A 26,225-nucleotide genomic window follows, 5' to 3' on the forward strand; every position below is an offset into this window, starting at 1 on the left:
TTGTAAGATTCGTTCAGGAAATGTTCTTGGCAATGTATAAACACGCTCGATGTGCATGTATTCATAAGACTTGGCGATCTTTTTTGTGTGAAAGGTTTTGGGAAACGTTTTGCAATTAGTGAGAACAATGTTTTTCCATGGCATAGCTGCAAGCAATTCTCACTGTTGGTAACTATTTGGGAACATTGAACGAGTTTGTGTCTGTTTGTGAATCTATTAGCTCTTGATGGTTGCAAGTCCACCTGTTGCAACATTATCACCAAACACTTATCCAGAAGCTATTAACAATTCAATATAATGAGTATTTTTATGTTTTCTTGTAGCTTGAAGTAAAGTCATGGAACGAACTAAAAGCAGCAAACATGCCTCGCAGTAACACATACAGTCTTTCTTTACTGCACTTGATTCAAGCACGATACATCCTATTGCATATGGATTGTTTATAAAAATATATGTTGTCATTATTGTAACTGTGTTACCATTTCTCATTTGCTCATTTGAACAATACTGTGAACATTGGCGAAAAATGTCAAAATGTCAAAACCGGTATGCAATAGACACATTGCGGACAAAAAGAAAGAGAGTAGGTCTGTCTACGATTTCTGGTCTGCGGATGAATCTTGATTGCTACTCGAGTTGGGCAATCGCAGCTGTCTGCAACGAAAAAGGTTATAAGACAATTGCAAGGCAACGAATGAAAAATTTAAACAACAAATCATAATCCTTACAAAGCCATAATACCTTGTTAAAGCATTTATCCTTCCTATGATATGAAATCTCCCACATATTTGCCAGTAGCATTGTGTGAAATGAATGTTCAGAGAGTATTTCAACATGAATGTGCGCTATACTATGCAATCAAGCACACAATTGATAAATACATTGTAAGTTACATTTATGAGCATCTTACTGTGGTGGCTTGCCTTGCAACTCCACTTTTTGATCGGTGAATAAGCGTTGTCGTAGCTGGGGTTCGTTAGATGGTTCATTTGACAAAGCTCTGTAATCAAAATGCAACTCTATGCAAAATGACGACTAGCCACTGCTTTTATACTAACAATATTTCATTGACCCAACAACACATACTAGAGTGCTTGCAGTTTGCTAGCTAATGCATTCATCTAGATAAAAAGTTATTGACGAAAGGTGCTATTTAAAGGTTGTCCTACTGCCTAAAAATTAGATAGTGAGTGATTTTTTGTTATTTTTCTCGTCACAGTATATAGTAACTAGAAATTTCCGTCATACAGCTCACGACCTGATAATGGAATAAGTGATAATGGAAAAAAGAAAGGGTAGTGCTGGTTGTTGAAAAAGTAGTTGTCAGCAGGAATTAACAGAGTATAGTGTAAATGAGAGTTGTTCGAGATGATATAAAATAAATTTGAGGGAGCACGACTTCAAAAAGGAAACTCTAGTCATCTAGGAATTTGACAGAGGAACTTGTTGGCACGTATGACATTGTTGTATTTGAGCATTGTATGTAATGAAATGTTTCTCATTACATCCAGTACACGTGAGCTGTGATATGTTGTTGTCAAGTCTGCCTAGAAAGTTGTTACGCAGTTCTTGAAAATAAGGACAATCTAAAGATTGAAAATGAGGAATGTGGTGAAGGGGGGGGGGGGCAGCATTGGGAGGAGCAATATTGTTTTGTGCAATATTTTCATGGTCAATGATGTCCATAAAATCATGATCATCATCTGGAAACAAAGGGGCTGCCAAGTCCATGTCATTTACATCACCTACATCTACTAAAGAATTCTCTGAATCAGATGAGTTGTTGTTATTAATTTGAGTAGCGTGTTGTTGAACATTAGCATTTGTTGTTGATGGTTGCTGTGAGGACCTAGTTCTCTTCCGTAATAATTGGGAGACACGTGGACGGCCACTGCGACGACATGGTGTTCTGGGAGGTTGAATGTCCATAGTAGTTGTCAAGTTGTTTTGAAATGAAATTCAAAAGGTCAATTATGCAAAACAAAAGGTTGTATAAAAATCAGACCTAATCTACTACTATCTCAAACTTATGCTTTACAACAATAAAATAAAGATTAATTCAAGCTGTCGACCTAACCTACTGTATGTAATTTAACTAACAACAGCAATAATGAAATGTTTATTATATCTCTGAAATGCAATATTAAAAGTAAAATGGCAAGCTGCCATGTAATATACAGTTGGAAAGTTGGTTGTGTTGAATGTAGAATGGTTTTGACAGCGATATGTAACAGAAAGCAAGCATTAGCATTCACGCGTCTTAAGTTTTGGAAGTTTTCTGCAACCAGGAGTGAAATAAAGAAATATTCTTGTCACAAAGGGACGTTGTAGCTCGGCCCTAGCTTGTAGATAAGATGTAAAGAAATCTGGCTAATGTTCTAGATAGTTTAAAAAACCTTCGGTAATTGGACAAAAAACGTAGGCTGATAAACTGTGTACCACATTTTCGTACCTGTAAATCGGTCTACGCCTCAAACAGTCTGCGTTTATTACAGAAACCTTCGACAATTAGATAATGCTATAGACTGGTGAAATGTGCACATTTTTCTCTAGCCTGTCTTGACAAACTGTTGTTTTTGCGGAGTTGTTCCCCCGTCGAGCGGGTGAGCAACACAACAGCTTGTCACAAGACATACTGTACTTGATGCATCAGCTGCACTGAAAGGGAGTTGTTCTCTTCCGTCTATGCGTCTTGGCTGCGATGTTATGGCGGTCGCTCCATTGGTAATCATAACGAATTTCGCGCAAAAATTTATGTAGAAAAAAATAAGATTGCGTTTAACCAAAGACCAGTCTCTGTTGTAAACGTTAGTAGAATTAAGTAGTAGACGACTTAATGGTTATACTATTTGTCGCACGGCCTTATTGGCGTTTCGTTGGCCGGTCTTAATTTTGATTAAAAAATGACTTCTAAAGTTTCGATTTTAGGCCGAATTAATGTCTATTTATGTGTCATCCGATCAGATGGGTTAGTTTTAGGATATTGCGGTAACCTTTCAAAGGCTTGGTAACATATTTAAATAGGTTTACATGTGTTTTGTATCATTATTATACTTGAACGACTCTACAGAAAAATGGTTAAATTTGTTGATGAGATTTCAGTGCAAGAGTTTGCGACGGCGTTAATGAATAATTTTCGTGAGTTGTGTGCACATGTGCATTTATCATAAATCTCCCAACCAATCGCTCCGCTCGTGTTTGGAACTGTTATATAACAGAAATATTGAAACTACAGCAATATTGCAAAAAAATTTTCAAGTTCGTCAGTTTGTATGATAGTTTCAAACCTATACTATGCGTAAGTCGAATAGTTGAACATTCAAATATTAAAACAATTTTCATTTTATTTCAACTAATGCGATGGTGATTTGGAAAGTCATCAGTAATTTTGAACCAGACGTACTTCTTAAAACATTGAAGAACATGTTCAAATGTACCTGTATTGTTGGATATAACATTGTTGGTATCGAATGGTTATAACACATATAAACAATTCAGCACAGCTGATTAGCCCAACTTTTGTAAGATTATAACCGGAGGCGGTTTGGTTAATGTGCTTGTTGTATCGCGCTCTGTTAAGGATATTTTCAAGAAGCAGGCCTTTGGATGAGGGATTCAGCTGTTTCAGTACAGAAGGATTGACCAAATTTTTCCAATTACATGTATTTATGATTGGAATTGCGCACGGGCGAGTCATTTGACTTCTTGAATATCTTTACATATGCACATGTTCTAACCATATCAGTTATTAACCAATTTTATTTTGAATAGTAAAGCGATTTTGGCATAGCTCATGATGTCGTGATGAGCTTGTCATGACCGGATGCAATAGCATTTATTTTCTTTGAGGAAATTAATGTAGCCTGGGCCAAACTGACTTTTTTATTTACACAAAATGTAGCTCATCCGTTTTCTGTCCAATGCATAAATAAATCAACAGTTAAAAATTGAAGATGATCTGCTTACGTTAACATATTTTTAGTGGACATTCGAAGAAAGACTTGCAGGAAATAAACTCATTGCACACTCAATGTCGTTGAATCGTTCCTCACCATGCTAGCCGAATAAACATAATCTTGATGTCATGCATTAGCGCACAACGTGGCGGCTTCATACCGATGTACTGCCAGCAGTAGACGACTACTTCACAAAAAACAGTAATTGAATATTTCAGGATACAAATCTCAATTTTTTCAGAATAAAATTAGTAACACCACAGCCATAGAGTAGTAAACACATAGAGTGACAGCAGAGCATTAGTAAAGTTAACTCACTCCCTAGTTGAGTCAATACAAAAATCATTTATTTTGGCGTGATTCATAATAATAAGATTTTGATGCATATTTTCTATAGTCTGTGTGCAAATGTAGGATTCTACTGGTTAATGGTAGTAAAACACATATCTAAAATGATATTGTATATATAATACGGTCCAATCGTAATAGTTTAAACACCTGTTTAGAGCAAGCTCATGCATTGCAGTAGTTTCTCGTGGGTGACTTGAGTCAGCATCAGGTCCTTGATGCTCCATGGAGCTGTTATAGCTATCATCACTGTCCTCTTCTTCATTGTCAGTTTCACTGGCACCATTTGACTGCAATTAGTTTATTTGTAGACCTTGCGTCAGCTGATAACAGTTGTTTATATACGCAACAGTTCATGGTATTATACAGCCATCATGCCGGCTAGTTGGAAATACCTACAGGCTAGTTGAAAATACCTACGGTAATTTTGATATCAAAAGTTATGACAGGTTGAAAGGTTATGTCCAGTACATGCAGGGATTTAGCCATGAAAGTTAGCAATAATAATTCTATGCAAGCATTTTCAACAATTCATGCACTATTAATACAGCAATCTCAACTTTTAACTGAAAAGACAAACTGTAGGCAAATCGATAAAAACCTAATCATTCGTTAGATCATCATAACTTCAGTTTAATGCCAAATAATGTCATATCTCAACTTACGACCAACCTATTAACATAAGAATTGTTCAACATGACTTAAAATTCGAACAAACATTTGGCTTAACATAGAAAGTAAATTTCAACATATGGAGTTGCAAATTTTGTAAAGCATTACATTTCTGTGAGTAGAAGCAAAAAGCTGGTAGAGATTAAAACTAAAACACAAATTATCTGAAAATATGTAAACTAAGTGAATTTAAACCATATCTAGAATAAATTAGTGTAGGTTATGATAGCACTCATTTGTTCTCTGAACTCATGCACTGCCTAATCTGCGCTTCTGTTCCTGCTTCTTCTTGATAAACTAACAGTAGAAACCTTTTTATTGACTATTACCTTATTAATTTAGTTTTTATACATAAGTTAAGCTTGTAAAATTAATGTTTGCATTGTTTCACATAATGCATTTGTTTTAGTATTATATTTACATATTTAAAATATTTATTTTTGTTTTGAGGACATGAAATGAATGAAACATGATGTATTCTTATAGGAATATTTGCTCGCAACAAGGTTTCGGTATACGCAAAGGTTTTGGTATACGCAGCCAATAAAGGAACAGATCAAATTTGTTTGTCGACAGCAGCAGCTGCAAAAACTCCCACACAGACAGACCTTTTGATGTTAGTTAGAAATAAGTTACCCCTTAGTAATTTCAAGTTCTAATTTTGCTATTTTATAACTGTTGACGTGAAACCTGTAACTATTTTGTTGCTATTGCTGCTGATTAGCCTAGTCAAGAGACTTATTTAGTTGAATTCAACTCAATACTGTTGACCACCCTTGCAAAAACATCTGTAAACTCAGGAAATCTTGTACCTGCATGATTTAAATTTTTTTTAAATCAAATATTATTTAATTTTTTTCATTTAATCCAAGCCCCAGAAATAGAAACAATGATGATTTGTTGAACTTCATGACGCATCTGCATGACGTTGTATGTAGACACATCTAAACCATTGTTGAGTCAGCAAAGAAACCATAGACCTATTAACTATACTTAGTTAATAGCTTAGTTAATAATATAATAGTAATTAATAGTATAGTTAATAGGTCTATGAAAGGAACAGATGAAAATTCTGCTTTTAGGTTTAAACTGATATATTACTAAATGAAAATATTGGAATCCTTATGTTAAACACTCTTTAAAGCGATCTCTTATGGATTAGGTAATCAAAACCATATGTAACAAGGAGAAATTGATGCTACTCAAACTAGGTGAAGGACGACAACGACGTAGTGTCCTACCAGTATGACCAGTCGTCCTTCCAATATATTGTCTATTGTTATCTCCACAGAATGTGTAGTCTGAAGATCTTCAAGTATGGAAGTTAAAGGCAATTCAGGAAAGACTCGTTGTACTTCCAGAGCCTTAACATAAGTATTGCTGACAAATTAAGTATTGGACCAACGACAGGATACATAGCAATAATATTCGTTATTAACAATTCAATTATATGCGTTATCAAATAAGATTGTTCAGATAAATGAGGGAACCGGAACATTGAATTATGTTTAACATTGTTACAAAAAAATCAGAGAAAATGAATTGGATTTTTTAAAATAAAATAAAATTTGCTGACTACTACACTATTGTTCTAGGTCTTATAATGATGAAAGTGCACACTAAACGCTGTGACAACAAAGTCGAGGTTACATGCTGATAAAATGGACAGCATGACGATTTTAGGTCACTTACCCCCGGCCATTTACCCCTGATCGCATAACTCCCTTGGCTATATACTCCTTCGGTCAATTACCCCCAGGTCAATTACCCCCTGATCGCATAACCCCCTAGGCTATATAGCCCCTCGGTCAATTACCCCCCCCCCCCGGTCATTTACCTCCTGATCGCATAACCCCCTAGGCTATATAACCCCAGGTCAATTACCCCCAGGTCAATTACCTCCAGGTCAATTACCCCCAAGTCAATTACCTCCAGGTCAATTACCCCCAGGTCAATTACCCCCAGGTCAATTACCTCCACATAACACAGTTTAACTTCAATCAGTTAATTTCTGGTGTAAATCACATGAACCACTTGCTAATTTGTCATGGTTTAATTAGTAGGTAATAATGGATGATTAAAAAGACACTTAAAAGTAAATGCATTTATTTACAAACTAATCACGAAATTGTATTTCGTGATTAGTTTGTAAATAAATGCATTATTGCAATTGCAATGTATCGAAAGAATAATTAATTGTCTAAATTCCTTACAAGATCAATTTCAAAGAATCTAATCTATGATCAAGGGTATTGCACTTATAATTATTGCTTAGTGGAAACTCTTCAAAAATATCATGGGGAGGGGGTAATTGACCTGGGGGATATATAGCCTAGGGGGCTTGTGACCGGGGGGAGGGGGGTATACGACCCCGGGGGAGGGGGGTGAGTGGTCAGGGGGTAAGTGACCTGATACCCAGCTGCCGTGGCAACAGAAAATGATTTGCGGTGTCAACAAAGAGATTGACCAATGAACAAAGGCTTCATACGATGAAATACTACAAAATTCTTTCAGCTTTTTAAAATAGTTTACTGCTTTTGAAACATAAATACCATTAAATCATGTGATGATAGTTGTACTTTCGATTACATATTATTCATAGCCAAACACTACCGATGATGATAAATCTGCCATCGCTTCTATGTCAATGACAAATAGAAGTGTTTGAGCTGCAAATGAATAGAATGTAATTAAATATTAAATGATACAAACTTATTCATTGGCCAATCACAGATGCTATTCGGGTGAGGGAGACCAGAGTGTTGGTTTAGACACACCAAATAGTCTACCCATCAGCTGCACAAACGATTCATTTTGTCCAAGTCCGCCAGCATGACTCAATTCTCTTACTTAATGGCAGCTAATAAGGCTGGTGAGAAGATAACACACGCCCTTTTTATTGGTTAATTTTTCATTATTTCAGCACGCTCATTGGCTGATATTCTTACCACCGAAGTAGAAAGGTTGTGTCTATTTGCGTGTTGTAAGAAATAGCTGTCAGTGACCAACTACTATAGATAACCAAACAGTAAATTGGGAAAATATTAAATCAACTGTCACATCATGCGCATAGTTATGATAGCATGATTGTATTAGGAAGGTCTTTTTTATGAAGGTAGTTATAACTATAAATATATTTAGAAAGCAACATGCTTCATATTGTACAACCTAACTACCTTCAACAGATGAAATAACATTAGTGAAAGAGTGAAATATTAGTTAATAATATAACTTAACCATATGTTTCTTATACAATAACATATATATACAGTCAAACATAGATAACTCGAACTTCACGGGACCGAGCGAAAGTGTTCGAATTATCAGAGCGTCCAAGTTATCAGAGCACTGTCACAAGTCCATGTATTTACTTATTTATTAGTAGATACATGTACATATACAAACTATAATATAAATCAAAAGCACAAATGGCTTGTTTCAAATTAAATGCTTCCAATGTAAAGTTTAAAACGTTTTTATCAAAAAGTATAGAGATTTTTCTATCACTTGAGATTGGTTCGTTGTTTGAGGTGATGTTATTGCCAGGACGTTTTTTAGATTGACATTGGCAAAACTTGATCGTTGTTGAAATGCTCAAAAGAAAAGACATCTTTTTCTTTTGAGCGTTTTACCCACGATCAATTTTGCCGATTTCTCTTGAAGTTTATGCAAAGATTACCTCACCTTACCTCGCTTCCGAAGGGTGATCGCTAAGCGGATGTTTGGTATAAATCAAATTTCACCAAATCTTTAGAAAAGTCGTTGACAAAAATATTTTTGCCGATGGTGGCAATAACGACGCTTATGAATTACGAAAAGTTGAGGTTTACCTCTATGGCTTGGAATAAAGTGATTTTCTAAAGCGATAACAACCGTTTCGGTAGCCGTTGGGCAAAAAACAGTTCGAGTTAACAGTGTTGAGTTCGAGTTATCTATAGCAATTTATCATTACGTGGGAACGGACCAAAGAAACCGTTCGAATTAACCATGTGTTCGAGCTATCCATGGGCGAGTTATCCATGTTTGACTGTATATATACGCTAGTTAGTACTTGGTTACAAGTGGCACTCTACAAAATTGTAACAATAAAGAATAAAAGCAGCTAAGCAATGAAAAGTTTCCATGTTACGTTTCACTCTAACTGTACTTCCTTTCCAAACAGCTCTATAGGTTGCTCTTCACTCAGTCTTGCTACTGTATATTTCTTTCAAACGGTCATATAATAATATTAGATGTTTCTATTGATATATTTGGTTGCCGTTTTGTTGCTATAACAACATTTCATTATGTTATATTTATACTATTTATCGATCTAATAATCTAGTTTGCATGAAACACTTACATGTATATGTTTTAATGAAATGCTTCGTCTGATTTTTGTTTTTCCACACCAATCAATATCAGATTATCAGATATGGATCAACATCAGATATAGATGGCATGATAAATTTAATGTTTCCTCAGAGAATAGAGATTTGGCAGTAATGAGAATAGAAAGTAGGTGAACTAGATCATACATACAGTAGGTTGAGTAAAGCATAAACAGCACTCACCATGCTGTCTAGTTGGTAGTTATCCCGTGGCTGACCCTGCGTGTGAGTTACTTCCACAGAGAAACTCGGTAGCCAGCTAATGTAGCGGGAGGCTGTATAACATCAGACAAGGTTACAATTCTTAGTAATCGGAGTGTGTAACTAGCTTTTTGAATCTGGGAAGGCAGATGTGACCACAAAATAAGATGCGTAACCACTCACAGAAGAAGGTCATAATCTATTTCAATTTAAATATTTCAATTTATTTGATTGTGACTAATGCAGTAGAAAGGAGAAAAAAATTGACAAAATCATAGTTCTATAAAACACTTTATTAGAATGAGAATAGAACTTTGAGATGCATAGCTGACTTACCATCAAAGTGGAAGAGGTGATTGGTTCTATTTAGCCTTCGTGGTTCAGGCCTAGCGGCACGCTCCGCGCCTCTAACAGCAGCTGGAGGGGGCAACTCGCCATCAGCGGAATCTTGATTTGGGCTTTCAGGTTTCTGCTCCCCAAGACCGATGCGACAGGTGGGACAAGAGATGTCTTGGGCCAGCCATGATCTCAGACAAGGGCTGAAACAAAAAATGTATATGTATTGTGAACATAAATGATGAAATTTTGAATAGTTAATTTATAATACATTTACTAATTGACAGCAACGCTGAATGCAAACTGGAGATTGAACACAAATCTTTTAAATTATTAATCTGATGAGCATAGGATTGCAATGACCAACTACTTCAGTGAGACTTCCGTAAATTTATTGTGAAAAATTGGCATTCAATAATTGGTCACTTGCTGTAGTTTCAGTGTTCTATTATGACTTACAGAACTTATCATTTTGAGATGCTGATATAAATTCAGCGTAACTTAGCACAAATGAACCTGTGTATAATTTAGTATTCAACACGCTGCTTTGAACTTTACATCTTTTGTTTTTACACAAATATCATGGAGACTCATAGAAGGTCCATCAAATGATCAAAAATAGCTTGTTTACAACTTGGCCAATTTAGCTAAGTTTCATCTATTCATCCAACGGTTATTGAAAATTTATATAGTCCTAAGATTATGGTTACTAAGCCTCCAGTTTGGATAGAGATAGACAAAAGATAGAGCGTTTGATGCACTAGATATGGAGCAGTTAAGAGCCACAGTAGATAAGTTTGGATCAATACATTAAAATTATGAACTCTTTATCGTATTAGCAAAACTATGTAAAGCACTACTGTATGATCATCAAATTAAGTTTTATTTGTTACATGTATTTACAAACCACTGGTTGGGAAGTTATATCTTTGGAAAATAAAAGCCAACTATATTGGCTAGCTGCTAGTTTGCAGAATATTTTAAGCGTGTTATTCGGAAATAATGATTTCAAAACGTCTGTAAAATATGAGTTTTTCAAGGAGCAATTCTAGGAATAACTTTAGGTAGATAAGAATTCATATGCTTTCCCTGCCCCCCCCCCCCCCCTCCTCCCTGTATGATACACTCAACTGCGTCCTTATAAGACAAAGTAATTACTACAATAGGTTCAAATGGGGATTCTGGTTAGCTGTGTGATGGCTTCTTCAAGACTGCCATAGTAACAACATTGCCACATTTGGTTACATGTGAGATTATTATAAGAATTGTTGTGCTCAGAGCAGTTCAGATCGTTACGAAGTTGTGGTGGTCACAAAACTAATAAAAGGAAGAGTTTGCTGTGAACATTTTTATCCAATATATTCTATGTAGTGTACACCTTTAGTATTACAGTTGTCAGTTGGCCTACTCAGGGGTAAACCACCGAGTATAGGCATGTGCGAAATCAAATTGGTCTGTAATGCATCTGGAGCATATTGCAAATCTAGCGCACACCAGAATGAGCCCATCGCTAGTGAGCGGCTTCGCTACAACTGTAGGAGACCTGACAACAGCGCACAACTGTGCACCTTATTCATAAGCACGATCAAAAAACCAAATTTTCAGTATCTACCCGCAACACTTCTTAGGATTTGCAATGAGAAAATGTGCATGTCATTAACATGGTCGGCTTAAATAAGTAATGATGGTCAGCAACATACAAGAATTATCTAATTAGAGATTACTAGTATGGCCAGAGAACTGCTAACTGACACAGCCATGAAGGTGACTTGTAATAAAGGTATACGTATATGTAAACCATGAAAATATGCTTTGAGCATGAAAAGGTTTAATCCACCCCTATATAAGTTTTGTAGCTTTTACTATTGGAATTGTCTGCTCATAGTCTGGGTTTTATTGTGGAATGAACAACTCCCTTGTGGCCTATTTTGCTACACAGCCACCACACACATTCAACACTGATGGCTTTATAAAGCATCATTCTGTTAGGTTCCAAACAAATACATTACATACAGAAAAAACTACATTAAATAGCTTAAAATTGAGGATGTTACCTTCTAAGGAATTCATAAATCCTCTAAAAGTCACACTTTGAATCACTGCAGTCTATGAACTACCTACTGCCAGAAGAAAGGCATTCTGGACAAAGCACAAAGACAAAACCAAGGTTTGTCCGATCTTTAAAGAACGTTCCAGAATGTGTTTACAATTCATTACAAATAGTCTAAAACTGTATAAACACAAACGCACTATGAATTTGTACTGATGTGTTATGCATATACAATATGAGTTGTTCCATTGGGTTGTTGAGTTGTTTCAAGAATACTCACAGCTTGAATTTAATGGAATCTGGTATTAGGTAAAAATTTATGAAAAATGGCTGATTATTTTTATTTAACAGATTACTGTATAGTACAGTGTTAAAGTTTCGATGAGTATGCTCTAAATATACTTTAGAGATGTTTCTGAATAATTATCCCAAGTTTTTTATTGATTGCAATGTACCATGAATATAATCGAAAAATAGAAATTATCGAGATTTCCTTTTGCAAACCTGGCCTGGCTTAGGCCATCAACAGAATGACCACAATAATCCCATCTTAACAGATCTCAAATCTAAGATAACTTCTTTTTGGTTAAGATATCATTAAAATGCATTATATCGTAAATCAGCTCTCAGCTAAAGTGGTTGATTTGCAATCGCTCTTTCATATGCGAACCTAGCCTGTCTTGACAAGCTGTTGTTTTTGCGTAGTTGTCCCCCCGTCGAGCGGCGAGCAACAACAGCTTGTCACAAGACGTACTGCACCTGATGCATCAGCTGAACGTATAAGGAGTTGTTCTCTTCCGTCTACGCGGCTTGGCTGCGATGTTATTCCGGTCGCTCCATTGGTAATCATAACGGATTTCACGCAAAAATTTATGTAGAAAAATTAAGAAAAGAACGTTTAACTGGCGACCCCTCTCTGCAGTAAACTTTATTAGAATTTGAGAACTTACGCCACAACAGCGACTAAACATGTCATTATTTGTGCGCTCAGTCAGTTTTATTTCTATTTTTGTATCAGTCAGTTTTATTTGCTCTTACGGATTTTATTTTGAGTTTATTTTATTCTTAAGTTCTACTAAAGTTTATCACATAAACTGGTCTTTGGTTAAACGTTGTAATCTTGTTTTTTTTCTACATAAATTTTTGCGTGAAATCCATTATGATTACCAATGGAGCGACCGACATAACATCGCGGCCAAACCGCGTAGACGGAAGAGAACAACTCCCTATAAGTGCAGCTGATGCATCAGGTGCAGTACGTCTTGTGACAAGCTGTTGTTGCTCGCCGCTCGACGGGGGACAACTACGCAAAAACAACAGCTTGTCAAGACAGGCTAATGCGAACCTGAAAGAAAAAAACAAATGAAGCGATAAGGTACTACGGACTTCAATTTTATAAAGTGACGAGCGGTTAGCCAGGCAATTTGCAATCGCTCTTTCACATGCAAACAAAAAGAAAAAGCAAATAAACCGATAAGGTACTATGGACTTCAATTTTATAAAGTGACGAGCGGTTAGCCAGGCGATTAGCAATCGCTCTTTCACATGCAAACAAAAAAGAAAAAGCAAATAAACCGATAAGGTACTACGGACTTCAATTTTATAATGTGACGAGCGGTTCGCCAGGCGATGCCTGGGATTTCTCTCATTATCAACCAAATATCCTGCAGGTTGGTGTTTAAGATGCTGGGTCTTTGGAACTAGACAGAATTTTGAAACCAAATATTTTTAGTAACCTAGTACCAGGCACAGAGCATATGCTTGTGAAGTTTGCATAAAATCTGCCAAAAAATGTGAAAATGTATAGCGTTTTCACATACAAACAAAAATGGTTGTGCGGGGTTATCAAACTATTTCCTGGAGCATAACAAAAAGCTGTCAAGCAAAGCATTATAATCATAGATATAATAAACCCATTATATAAAACCATATTATAATAAATATATTAGATATAATAAGGTTCATTATATCTATGATTTTAATCAACCAGAAACTAAGGTTACCTTGTAACAGAGCCGACATTTATAATTGGTCAAAAAGCGCCATCCGTTGGAATGTAGTGCAAACTATAGGTAATTTAGCCTGATGTGGGTGCCTTGTCAATATTCAATTACATTACACATGAATAATTCATGACACGACAATGACAGGATATTGATACATAACGGCGACAGCAGATAATTTGCTTGACTTACTTGTGGAACATGTGACCACACGGCAGCTTTCGGGCTTTACTCATCTTATCCCAACAAATGGCGCAGTTATCATCATACTGTTTGATCTCATCCTCAGTTGCCACCGTAAATCTCTCCTCCATGCTTTTTACAATTGACAGATAACTCCGGTGTCGTGTAATACGCTTCCGAATTTCATTAAACAAATGTCGAACTTGCATCCAGATAACTATACTGGCCATACTGAGGAAAATGTTGCTCCAAATCTATAGTTAACCAACACGAAACGAATGAAAACCCCTAGCAATGTTGCCCACGCTGGAAATTAAATAAAGGCATGAATGAACAAGAAGCTGAAGACAAATGAACGAACCACCATGTGAAGATAATGCAGTAGTTCAATGGCTAAGGCCGCTATCTCACATATAAGTTCTGTATAGTAGGTTATGACACCTCTTGTCTCCCAAAGGCCTTCGTGGTTCAGATCCACCAGATATATGATATACCTAAAGTATGGTACAAAATAGTCATGACTAATAACAGCTGCGATAATGTGCTTGTTGATAGAGGTGATTCAACAAGGCGGTTGTTACTTATCATCAGAGCAGCAACTCACAACAAATATTATCATTGCTAAACTAAAATATAATTGTCCAAATTTGACAAACGCGAAATTATTTAAAAACTGAAAAGCAGAATATCATATCAACAATGAGGTGTATACATAAGAATTTCAATATTCTACATCTCGAAGTTAATTCTGAAGCAACTCCACAGGGACAAAAGAATTTGCAAACCACAAAAAAAACTCTAAACACTCACAATGGCATCTTTCGTATTTTCATTACCAGACAACATGAATGTGAAAGCTAAAAATATGATCTAAAAAAGTCAATTTCAGTGCAAAAACCATTTGGAAATTTCTAATTTCTTGAGAAGACAACAGTAAGTGATCCTATTGCCTAATAACAAGAGATGAACAGCTACATCCTAAATAAAACGGCATTAAAACAACTCACTTTATGATGACGTAAACAGTTTTGATGATGAGCAAAAGGCACTCAGCAGCTAGGAAGCCGCTAACATTCCAATTGGTGTAGAGCCCAACAACGATAGCACCGGCCGCTAGACAGATGGAGGCAAGAAATATCAGAGTGAGTAGGAATACCAACTTGACATGCTGAGACTTGGGTGTAGCGGGAGAGCACGACAGCTAAAATAGTGATTTGGCTTGATAAGAATTTTAGGCAATTGTCATAAAATTGACAGTACTAAATTGCATTAAGTAAGCAAACGTCGACAGATGGAGCATGCCACATAAATTAGCGTGCCTTGTCACTGCCACAGATAAAGAAATCTAATTACTGTTAAAACAAAATAGGAAACAGGTGCTCAGTAAATACTTGTCGTTGATCAAGCAACAGTTCTAAAACAGAGATGATTAATAACAATAACAGAGTTGAACCATGACTTGGAATAACTTTTTACATTTATATTTTTCGACATATGATGTCAAAGTGTTTCCAATATTCTTCTGAACTTACAAAGAATTTCCAGAGTACAGTGTTCAAAATTTCTTCAAAATGCTAGAGTTCTGCAGCAAAAAATAAAAAGCGCCAGTAAAATTAAAAAATAAAACATGAAAATAACAAACCAAATAGGCATTAAGTTAATTCAAGCTACCGTATATCTAGTGTAAAACAAAATAAATTTCGATACATGACACTCACTCAACTACCAAACCTAATCATGTTTGCGCCTGCACATTCAATGTGTTCCTAAAAGGAGATAAAATGAAAAACCTCTTTTTAGCAAGTTTCTTTCATTAAACTAGTTTTTACATGAAATTCTAGCTTTTACATTCTGTTATTTACACAGTTCTATATAAGAAAATTGTTTTAAAGCTGTATATATGTAATTATATGACCTATTAATCGCTGTGCTAGGATCTGGAATGAATTGAACAAAATATTCCAATGAGAATATTGCCTCCAACATATGACAGCTTTGACAAATGAAGCAAATATTGAAAAAGATTAAATCAGCATATCGAGGCTTGACTGTACCAATAACTACCCAAATTGTCTTCACCTGACAAATTTTTCAATTACAGCTGAAAAATAAAGCAATTAATTCGACAATTTTTTTATATTTCCACTATGTTCAATCATACTTGCTAGTAAATCCAGTCAACAAAGCCCATAACACCTTTACAATCAACAAGACCCAAAGCCTTTTCACAGAGCCTTAACTTCACATTAAACTAAAACGCTTCAAGTCTGTTGTAAGTGCTAGCAAAACCGTTGTGCACCACATGAATGTGATAAGCAGCTTAGAGGAAAAACTGAACTAGGTATGACAAACCGTGAATAACTAGGGTAACTTTCAACAGGCATTCATGTTTACACAATGCAGAACTTGCATTATTATACACACATATACGCACAATAAATACTATAAGAGCAATTTATTTAAACCAAGAGATTAGAAGTGAAATTCTAGGCAAGCAAAACAAAATGAATGCCAGACATGATGGAAACCAAGTAGGTAGCTATATATAATAAAGCTGCTATATAAAATATTGTTACACATGGCCAACTTCACTCCAAGTTTGTTGTTGGCTCCTATGATAACCGCCTTATATACACAGTTATTCTCTCGAAAAGGGCTACTCACATATTCAAAACGAAACCTGCAGAGCTGAGCAAGCAACTGGAAGAAGCAGAGCAGAGAGTACCAGGCTGTCCAGAGACACGTTTCGTGCATGTAATGAACATTAAGCACACCAAATACAAAGATGAACTTGTAGAACACAAAATTCCAGAACTTCTCCTTTAGTTGCTGTAAACAAAATAACATCAATAAACACTTGCGCTAACAAACGGAGGATACACAAGTACCGGTTGTTTGGGCACCAGATGTTCAAGTGCAGTTTGTGCATGCCAATCAATTGGCTTTCCAAGTTTGGAAAACCAATCATTTGAAAAAAATATGGCTAGTTATAGGGCCCACAACTTGAAGCATTAATGCGCTTTCAGCGTCCCGCCCATAGAGATAGGGGCGTGCAATCGGGGTACATGTGAGCAATTCAGAATCTAACTGCCTCGTCTCATAGTTTCAGGAAAAAATGGTAGTTTTTTTCTTGATGAAGGTATGTGGTAATAACATGACGGGAAGGGGGGGGGGGGGAGGGGGGGTTCTTAATGAATATCTTAATATTTCAAGGCTATGATAATCAAATGTTCAATGAAAAATGTACTTGATGTGTATATACCGGTATATATGTCATCGTTCGTCTGTTGATGTGTATATACCGGTATATATATCATCGTTCGTCTGTCCAGCTATAGCGATTAAAACCTTGGAATGAAAAATGCGCTTCGTACTGGATTTAAACTGATGAAGATTGCAACCTCAAGTTTGTAGACATGTGCACCTAACCACAAGGTTAAGCCGTTCTTACCATTTCTACAGTTCTTACCCTATACACGTACTGAATACACTTTTCGCGATTTCACACGCTAATGTATGTCAAAGCTGTTTCATTGGATTCATGCTACATGTTATTGATAGAGTAATTATTATTTCGGTCACATATTGTAACACATGGAAGAAAACACAGAGTTTATGATAACACGTAGGACAAAGCGATTGCTTGTAGTGTGCCCATCCCAGAACAAATACTTTTTTGACATCTTTTGACATGTAGCCTACCCGCCTAACAGTAGAGCATCTGAAAGAGCGCCCATAACTATGATACGAAAAATATTTCTTTACATTGTTAAGTTGAACTAAAACCAATTGTTAAACCTAGTATATTGGCAGATGACAACTAGAACAAATTTGCTAATATGTATAAAAATATTTTATACATAGGATACCAGTTAATACTTTTATGACGATCCACCTAGTAGAGGTTAGCAATATGAAATCCGATCTTAACAATAACTTGATTATTATGCTGTAAAGTTTATTATGCTGTAAGATATTTCATTAACTTTAGTCGAATGTAATAGTATTTATCTACAATTGCAAGCATGAGCCCCTTTCACCCTGCTAAATATGTTATTACAAAGGGTATAATAATTGTTACAATACATATAAAAAAGATAAATTCTTTTTAGCATCACTTCAAACAAAAAAGCAAGGTTGAGATTATATCGTGTCAAAACATCAGCTGAACATATCATACTGAGTAGAGTCTCACATTACTATTTTTATCACTATTTTAAATGAATGCTCAGTAACTTGATGCATTTTTTGTTATAATCGCTTTTTACTATTTTACTAAGCGTGCTTAAAATATGTTAGGCATGACTGCACACAGCAAAAAAAGATTAGCTGCGACTGCTAGTAATTTTGTCTAAAGCAATGGTCTAGGACTAGGCATAGTTTCCCGCTTCGTTATCCAGAATAAGCTTCCAGTCAGATTGTACTTCTCTTGGAAAACAAAACTTCCATTTAGACCTATTTGTGGGTTAAGTAGAATTTTTTGTAGAAAAATAGCGGCTGAAACTCAGCTGAGTGAATTTTTACTATTATCAGCGAATCTTGAGTTAAAATGAATCCCAAAAATTTGAAGAAAGCAGTTGGCAGATTTGATTCATCTTTCCTCACACTGGGTGGAAAGATGAATTCTTGAATCTAGCCACTTTTAGTTGGTCGAACTTAATAATAAAATATAGGTACTAGGTCTGGATATGCGTGTATAAACTAAGATTTCTACAATAACAGTAACATCTGAAGGACTTTCTTGTTGCAGAAAACTAAAAATGTGATACAGTATAAGAATTTTATTACTTAAAAAGTAATAACTTCTTTGTATTTTGATTTTCGCCAAAGCAAAGTGTAGATTTGCCTATCTTGATCCGTCATGTGCAGAATGGTATAGTCACTTTTTACATTGCACTGTCAACTCCTAGATAAAAATAAAAAAACTAATTGTTCTTAATAAATGTGTATAACAGAACATCCGCTAATGCTAAAAGAATCGACACTAAAATATATGTGAAAGGTTAGCTGATGACGCAGGATCAGGTATTATGGCTACAGGGGTTTTGAATAAACTTCCACGACGAGCTATCAGCCACATATAATGCCGTACCTGTATTTCACTGACTCGGAGGTCACCGAAAACAGCAACCTGTATAACCTTTCCCAAGAGGACCAGAGCGCAGTAGCATGTGTTAATCATAGTCTAAAAATAACAGGATGATTGTGCATCTGTACAAGTTTTAAGAATTATAAACTCAGAGTGCATGTAGATATATTTACACTGTTTAATGATTTCAAATCAGAAGCAGTCTATTGCGAAGTCTAAGTTTTAAATCAATAAAAGCAATGCACAAATGTGATAACAGTTGCTCGCGCCCTCTTGCTGTAACTGCTAGTGGACTGATTATCGTCAAGGACTAAGGTCATATTTTTGCCATTCTACAAGAACAGCATTTAATTCATAAACTTTCCCAATACAAGTTAAGACAACTCCACACCGCTAGCATACCAGCTTGCGAAATATAAAGAACAACTGAAGAGTACTAAGAGTACTTACAGTACTAGGAGTACTTACACATATGGTCCAGAACTGGGAGGCCAGTGCCAGGAGCAAACAGTGATTATATTCAGAAAAAGTCAATTTATCAAAGAGCAAATCCAATTCATCCTCTGTCATGTTCTTAGAACTATTTAATGACTCCATCATGAAGTCCTTGGCATTGCTCCATGCAAACAGCATGCTCAGTCCAATAGAGGTAAATGACATTAGTACATAGTTCTTGAGTGTGGGAAATGGAACCCTCTCCACAAAACCGAGTGAAGGAGGCATGTTGTTGCAGAGCACTTAAAGGTGTGTAATACTTATCCAGAGTTAGAGATCACGAAAAATACTGTTGTGTCATCACTTGATAAGCTGTGCTGTGTTGCGACAGCCTTATTGTATCAACATCTAAAACATATACAAAAATATATCCTAATATGCCAAATATTAGATCGCAAAAAATCATACGCGTCTGCAAGCCAATCCTATATACATCTCTGACTAGATTACACTCAAATCAAGTTTATGCTAGTTAATTATGAAATGCAGGTGTCATACGTCAAAGAAATAAACATAGATCAGTTTTATTTTACATTTTGTACTGAGTAAAATGATGCAAACTGAAAGTAAAGGAGTGATAGGCTTACTTTTTCATAACCTCAAAGATATACTTTATTTATGGTTACCTGGCACAGATTATGATGAAAATAAAGACAATATTATTATTTAAACCATATATAAATTATATATATATACACAGTAGGCACTCCTGCAACGTAAATAATCCGTTCCAGGAATGTTTACGTTCTAAGAATTTTACATTGTAAGATCACTTGGAAAGATTACTCCAACTCGTGACATTCAGATTGGTGGACCAACGCTGTAACACCTGCACCAATCGATCGCCTTTAAGTATTTATGAATAATTGCGCAGCTACCTATTCTTATCTCTTGTTTATCGACACATCTTTTGACGATCTATCACGACGAACTAGAATCTCATGGAAGTAGTATAGTACATTTATATATATATATATATAGTCGATATAACACCATACGCATGAGATTTTTTCTTTCACAAATATGATGAGATAAATTAACATTATAATCAAATTTGTCTCTGGTTTGGTCTCTATTCTTATCTCTGGTTTATCGACACATCTTTTGACGATCTATCACGACGAACTAGAATCTCATGGAAGTAGTATAGTACATTTATATATATATATATATATATATATAGAGTGAAGTTCCACTTATAAATATTTTATATATATATATATATATATATATATATATATATATATATATATATATATATATATATATATATAGTCGATATAACACCATACGCATGAGATTTTTTCTTTCACAAATATGATGAGATAAATTAACATTATAATCAAATTTGAGAACTCGCCTGATTTGACACTACATTATACAGAAGTTTTTAAATAATACAAAGCAATAACTTCATATAAATTCTTTACGTTATCTAGAATTTACGTTATAGGAGGTATACATTATAGGAGCGTCTACTGTATATATATATATATAAATGTATATATATACATGTATATATACATATATACATGTATATATACATATATATATATATATATATATATATATATATATATGTATATATATATGTATATATATACATTATATAAGAACTGTAAACTTTAAAAATTATTTACTACTTAAAGTTTCATGGTTGTTACCATGCATCAGGTAAAACTGAAATGATCTGAAGCTCATGTGACTGTATGCATAAACACATCAAGTAGCCCAAAGATTAAAGCCAACAATATATAATACTTTAATTTGTTTGTCACAGCATTGCAAATCAAGCGCTTATTAGAATGTCTGCACTTTGACACAAACTCATTCCGTGAGTTTAAACTTGCAAGCTCAGGTTTGTATAGAATAAGATATTTCTCCCATATGCACAAATTACAGCATTTACTGGTCTTATTGTAACTGCTTGCTTTCTTCAATATTCTCCACTTGATGTTGTACTGAACGGACCGATTCACAATAATTTGTCCAATATTGACAAATGCATGCATGTCCAGCTCTGTCATCTATCAGGCAACAGTTATGGCTAATGAACCTAATGCTGTCACTAAAACATATGTTGGCCTAACAGAGAAGATGGCCATTCAAGAAAAGATACTACAACCACCGCAGCAGCTTCAACAATCAATCAAAACGAACATCAACAGAACTAAATAGTTTTATAAGGCAGCTTAAAGATCGGTCCCTTTAGTACAACATCAAGTGGAGAATATTGAAGAAAGCAAGTACAGTGCAACCTCGGTTTTCAAACACAATCCGTTCCAGAAGGTTGGTCGAAAACCGAGTTGTTCGAGATCCGAAACAGGTTTTCTCATTAGAATTAATATGTATAAGTTTTAATCCGTTCCAAGTCGATTTAACAACCTCGGTAATTTATTTTTTAACATTTTACACCATAAACTGTACTGTATACTGCATACTACAAATAAAAACAGGTAGATGTAGATCGTGTTTAACTTTAATAAAAGATTTTTTATCTATGAGGATTAAAAAAGAAAACAAAAAGTAAACACTTTATATGCTTTGCTCTTAGGACATCAAAAACATTAAAGGTTACGATACAATACAAAAAATCGCAGAAATTGATAATAAAACAGCAAAAAAATGCAACAGATCAGTTAAATCAGAAATCGTGTGAAAGAAGAAAATAGAAACATCAATGGCAGGTTTACTTCACATCTTTGAAGATGAATCCTCCTCCAAAACAATTTAGAGTAACTCGACTGGAGGAGTTGTGTCCCTAGATAATCTCTTCGGTAGAGGCGACGTCCTCCCAGATGGCTTCTTTTTGTAAAGAATTAATGACGTGAAACTTCTCCCTTTTTTAGAACCTTCCGAAAGTGGCTCATAACAACGTCGTTAAACGTATAAACATGCTGTTTCCGAAACTGTTGCGAATGTTTAATTCAAATGCGCATGTTCCGGTTTGGTCGGGAACCGAATTTATGGTCGAAATCCGAGACGAACAATTCTCAAATTTTTTGGTCGAAAACCGAGTTGGTCGAGAAGTGAAGCGTTCGAGAACCGAGGTTGCACTGTAGTTACAATAAGACCAGTAAATGCTGTAATTTGTGCATATGGAAAAAATACCTTATTCTATACAAACCTGCGCTTGCAAGTTTAAACTCACGAAACGAGCTTGTGTCAAAATGCAGACATTCTAATAAGTACTTGATTTGCAATGCTGTGACAAACAAATTAATGTATTATATATATTGTTGGCTTTAATCGTTAAGCTACTTGATGTGTTTATGCATACAGTCACATGAGCTTCAGATCATTTCAGTTTTAACTGATGCATGGTAACAACCATGAAACTTTAAGTAGTAAATAGTTTTTAAAGTTTACAGTTCTTAATACATTTTATCTAAATGCTCTATTTTAATATTGAGCAGTCTGCTTCTAGTGAACTGCAACCTTCTTCTTCATCAGTATATATGATATATATATATGATATATATATATGATATATATATATGATATATATATATATGATATATATATATATATATATATATGATATATATATATGATATATATACATATGATATATATATATATGATATATATATATCATATACAGTCAAACATGGATAACTCGTCCACGGATAGCTCGAACACATGGTTAATTCGAACATTTCCTTTGGTCCGTCCCCACGTAATGATAAATTGCTATAGATAACTCAAACTCAACACTGTTAATTCGAACTGTTTTTTTGCCCAACAGCTACCGAAACGGTTGTTATCGCTTTAGAAAATCACATTATTCAAAGTCATAGAGGTAAACCTCATCTTTTCGTAATTCATAAGCGTCGTTATTACCACCATCGGCAAAATATTTTTGTCAACGACTTTTCTAAAAGTTTGGTGAAATTTGATTTATACTGCGATACGATGAATAGCACGGGCTAGCCGGGTCACGCGCGCAAGAATTTTCGCCACGCACATACAAAACAAAAATCGCATGTTGTTTTGTATGTGCGTGGCGAAAATCCTTGAGTGCGTGACTCGGCTAACCCGTGATGAATAGTTTTCCGACGTTGATTCCGTGTTGAATCAACGTCGGAATGTTGAATGTTTAAAACGTCTTAAAAAATGTTGTAATTAAACGTATACGTTGTCTGAGCTACAAAAAACTATTCATCGTTTGACCTAAACACAGAATACGTGTGTACATTCAATAAGTATCTATTAAAAAAGCGTGAGTGATATAGAATGTACCGTAAAACCTCGTAAAACTTCTAATTGAACTGTCTCGGAGTGTTGCTCTTAACGAATCCCAGGTGAAGTAAGGTAATCTGCATAAACTTCAAGAAAAAACGGCAAAATTGATCGTGGGTAAAACCCCAAAAAAAAAACTGTCTTTTCTTTTGAGCATTTCAACAACGATCAAGTTTTGCCAATGTCAATCTGAAAAACGTCCTGGCAATAACATCACCTCAAACAACAAACCAATCTCAAGTGATAGAAAAATCTCTATACTTTTTCATGAAAACGTTTTAAACTTTACATTAGAAGCATTTAATTTGAAACAAGCCGTTTGTGCTTTTGATTTATATTATAGTTTGTATATGTACATGTATCTACTAATAAATAAGTAAATATATGGACTTGTGACAGTGCTCTGATAACTTGAATGCTCTGATAATTCGAACACTTTTGCTCGGTCCCTTGAAGTTCGAGTTATCCATGTTTGACTGTATATATATATATATATATATATATATATATATATATATATATATATATATATATATATGTATACACAACAGGCAAAGTAGCAATTGAGACAAGTGTGCAAATGAGAAATGATGATGGGTAACTATTAGTGAAACTACTGTCATGTTCATCTGTTTATCAAATATGAACAAGTTCATAAAAATATACGACGGTTTAACTTTTTTCCTATGGCAAAGATTGTTTTTATACACCAAGCGACATTCGTCATACAATTTCGAATCCTCAGCAATTTCAACATGGACTTACATTCCCAGACTACCATCATATTTAAAAGGGTGGTGTTTTAATGAATAAGACGAGGATCCTCTGCGGTGGATAAGCTTTAACATCTTCATTTGACAAAGTAGCTTATCGATGAGCAATTTTACGTGTTGTATGTTAGAGACTTGAACAATACATGTGCAATCTGCATTATTGACATGAAAAAGAAACCATATTTCTGCTTTAGTAAACAATCATAGTAGCAGAGTCATCATCGAGTTACTTTGCAATCAAGCTTGCAAAGCAATAAACGAGCTGCTAAAAAAGAAGAAAACTCCTAAGATGGTACTTTAAACCTTACAGAGCTCTTTCATTTATACGAACCCCAAAATATGAGGTCTATAATTAGACCACATTACCAGTTTACAAGACCAATTTCAGTGTATCCTTACTGGCTGGAATCATGTTGTTTCTCGCTTTTACTGTTCGTTAACATTTTGGCCATAAAATATATATATATATATATATATACATGTATCAAAATAAATGGCAAAGGTGGGATATGCATAAGGCAAAGAAACAAATCGAATCTTGTTAGTGCCAGCATTAATAAGGCGACTAAAACTACACGTTTTGTTCATAAAAATGAACCTGTTCATATATTAATAATTATTCCCATATGTAGCTGAAGTTAAACTTTACATACACTTATTTGTGTATGTAATGTAATTTGTAAATGTAATTGTAAAAAAAAAAAAAAAAAAAAAAAAAATTTGCTGTTTTAGTAAGAAGAAATCAGCTGAAATTAACGAATTTTTCATTGCCTTATATGCCAACCAGTTGTACAATGACATAGAGAGGCTTTTTAGATACATTGATTCCTAAAAGTTTAATTGTAAATAAAAGAAAGCATTAATTGAAACCATTTTTGTCAGTGCTTAGTTATTGTTCCTTCTATTATTCCATGACACTTTTCAAAAAAAAACTTCATTACCCTGCTTTCTATCTCACCATATTTTGGTGAGACACCGCTAACATACGTTGCTTAACAAACTACAGGTTATCGAACAACAATATGGTAGTAATTTGTCAACATGTTGGCCTATTGTTAACTCGCGTCTAAACTTTGAAGGACACCCTTGTGCGAACTCAATTTCGTTATTGAAGAAAACAGTACAACAATAAAAGCCAAAATTTAACCTAAATCCCTGCAAATTAAGTAACGTGGCACATTCAGGGGTGCCAGCCGTAAGTATTCCTTAGTAACCACTTCAGACATAAAACTTACAGAGCGTGCTGCGTCCAAATTACTAAATGTCAGATTCTGAAAAATGTAACAATAAAATACATCTTTATTTGTGCTATGATGATGCTTACTGTTATTTTACAAGAAGAATGTCTAGCGTCTGCATAACTTTTACATCAGACGGATCCCGCTCGGAATAATCTGGTTCAACATAACATTGTTTTTTTAATTAGGGCATGGAGCCGTGCGCTCCTTGTCTAGACGAACGTACATTTGTTTTATAGACCTCAGCCTAATTTTCATCACCGGATGTG

General features: G+C 34.9%; 1 protein-coding gene across 3 annotated transcripts; it reads right to left on the minus strand.

Moving 5' to 3' along the window:
• Positions 1 to 324: 324 nt before the first annotated feature.
• LOC137410639 (E3 ubiquitin-protein ligase AMFR-like) lies at positions 325 to 26,167 on the minus strand. 3 transcript variants are annotated; one of them, XM_068071688.1, is made up of 13 exons: positions 26,043 to 26,167; positions 19,677 to 20,051; positions 19,212 to 19,304; positions 16,784 to 16,948; positions 15,127 to 15,320; positions 14,481 to 14,613; positions 14,129 to 14,373; positions 9,884 to 10,086; positions 9,530 to 9,621; positions 6,218 to 6,340; positions 4,455 to 4,594; positions 911 to 1,000; positions 325 to 654 (listed from the first exon to the last, which is right to left on the minus strand). In XM_068071688.1, the coding sequence occupies exons 2-13, from the start codon at positions 19,929 to 19,931 to the stop codon at positions 594 to 596; spliced, it is 1,794 nt and encodes a 597-aa protein (XP_067927789.1). In that variant the 5' UTR covers positions 19,932 to 20,051; positions 26,043 to 26,167; the 3' UTR covers positions 325 to 593. The 3 variants fall into 3 exon arrangements, with proteins under 3 accessions (XP_067927789.1, XP_067927855.1, XP_067927923.1); XM_068071754.1 differs by having other exon boundaries at positions 25,954 to 26,090; XM_068071822.1 differs by lacking the exon at positions 6,218 to 6,340.
• Between the last annotated feature and the right edge of the window lie 58 nt (positions 26,168 to 26,225).

Source organism: Watersipora subatra, chromosome 1, assembly GCF_963576615.1.
Source record: "Watersipora subatra chromosome 1, tzWatSuba1.1, whole genome shotgun sequence".
Classification (NCBI taxonomy): Eukaryota; Metazoa; Bryozoa; class Gymnolaemata; order Cheilostomatida; family Watersiporidae; genus Watersipora; species Watersipora subatra.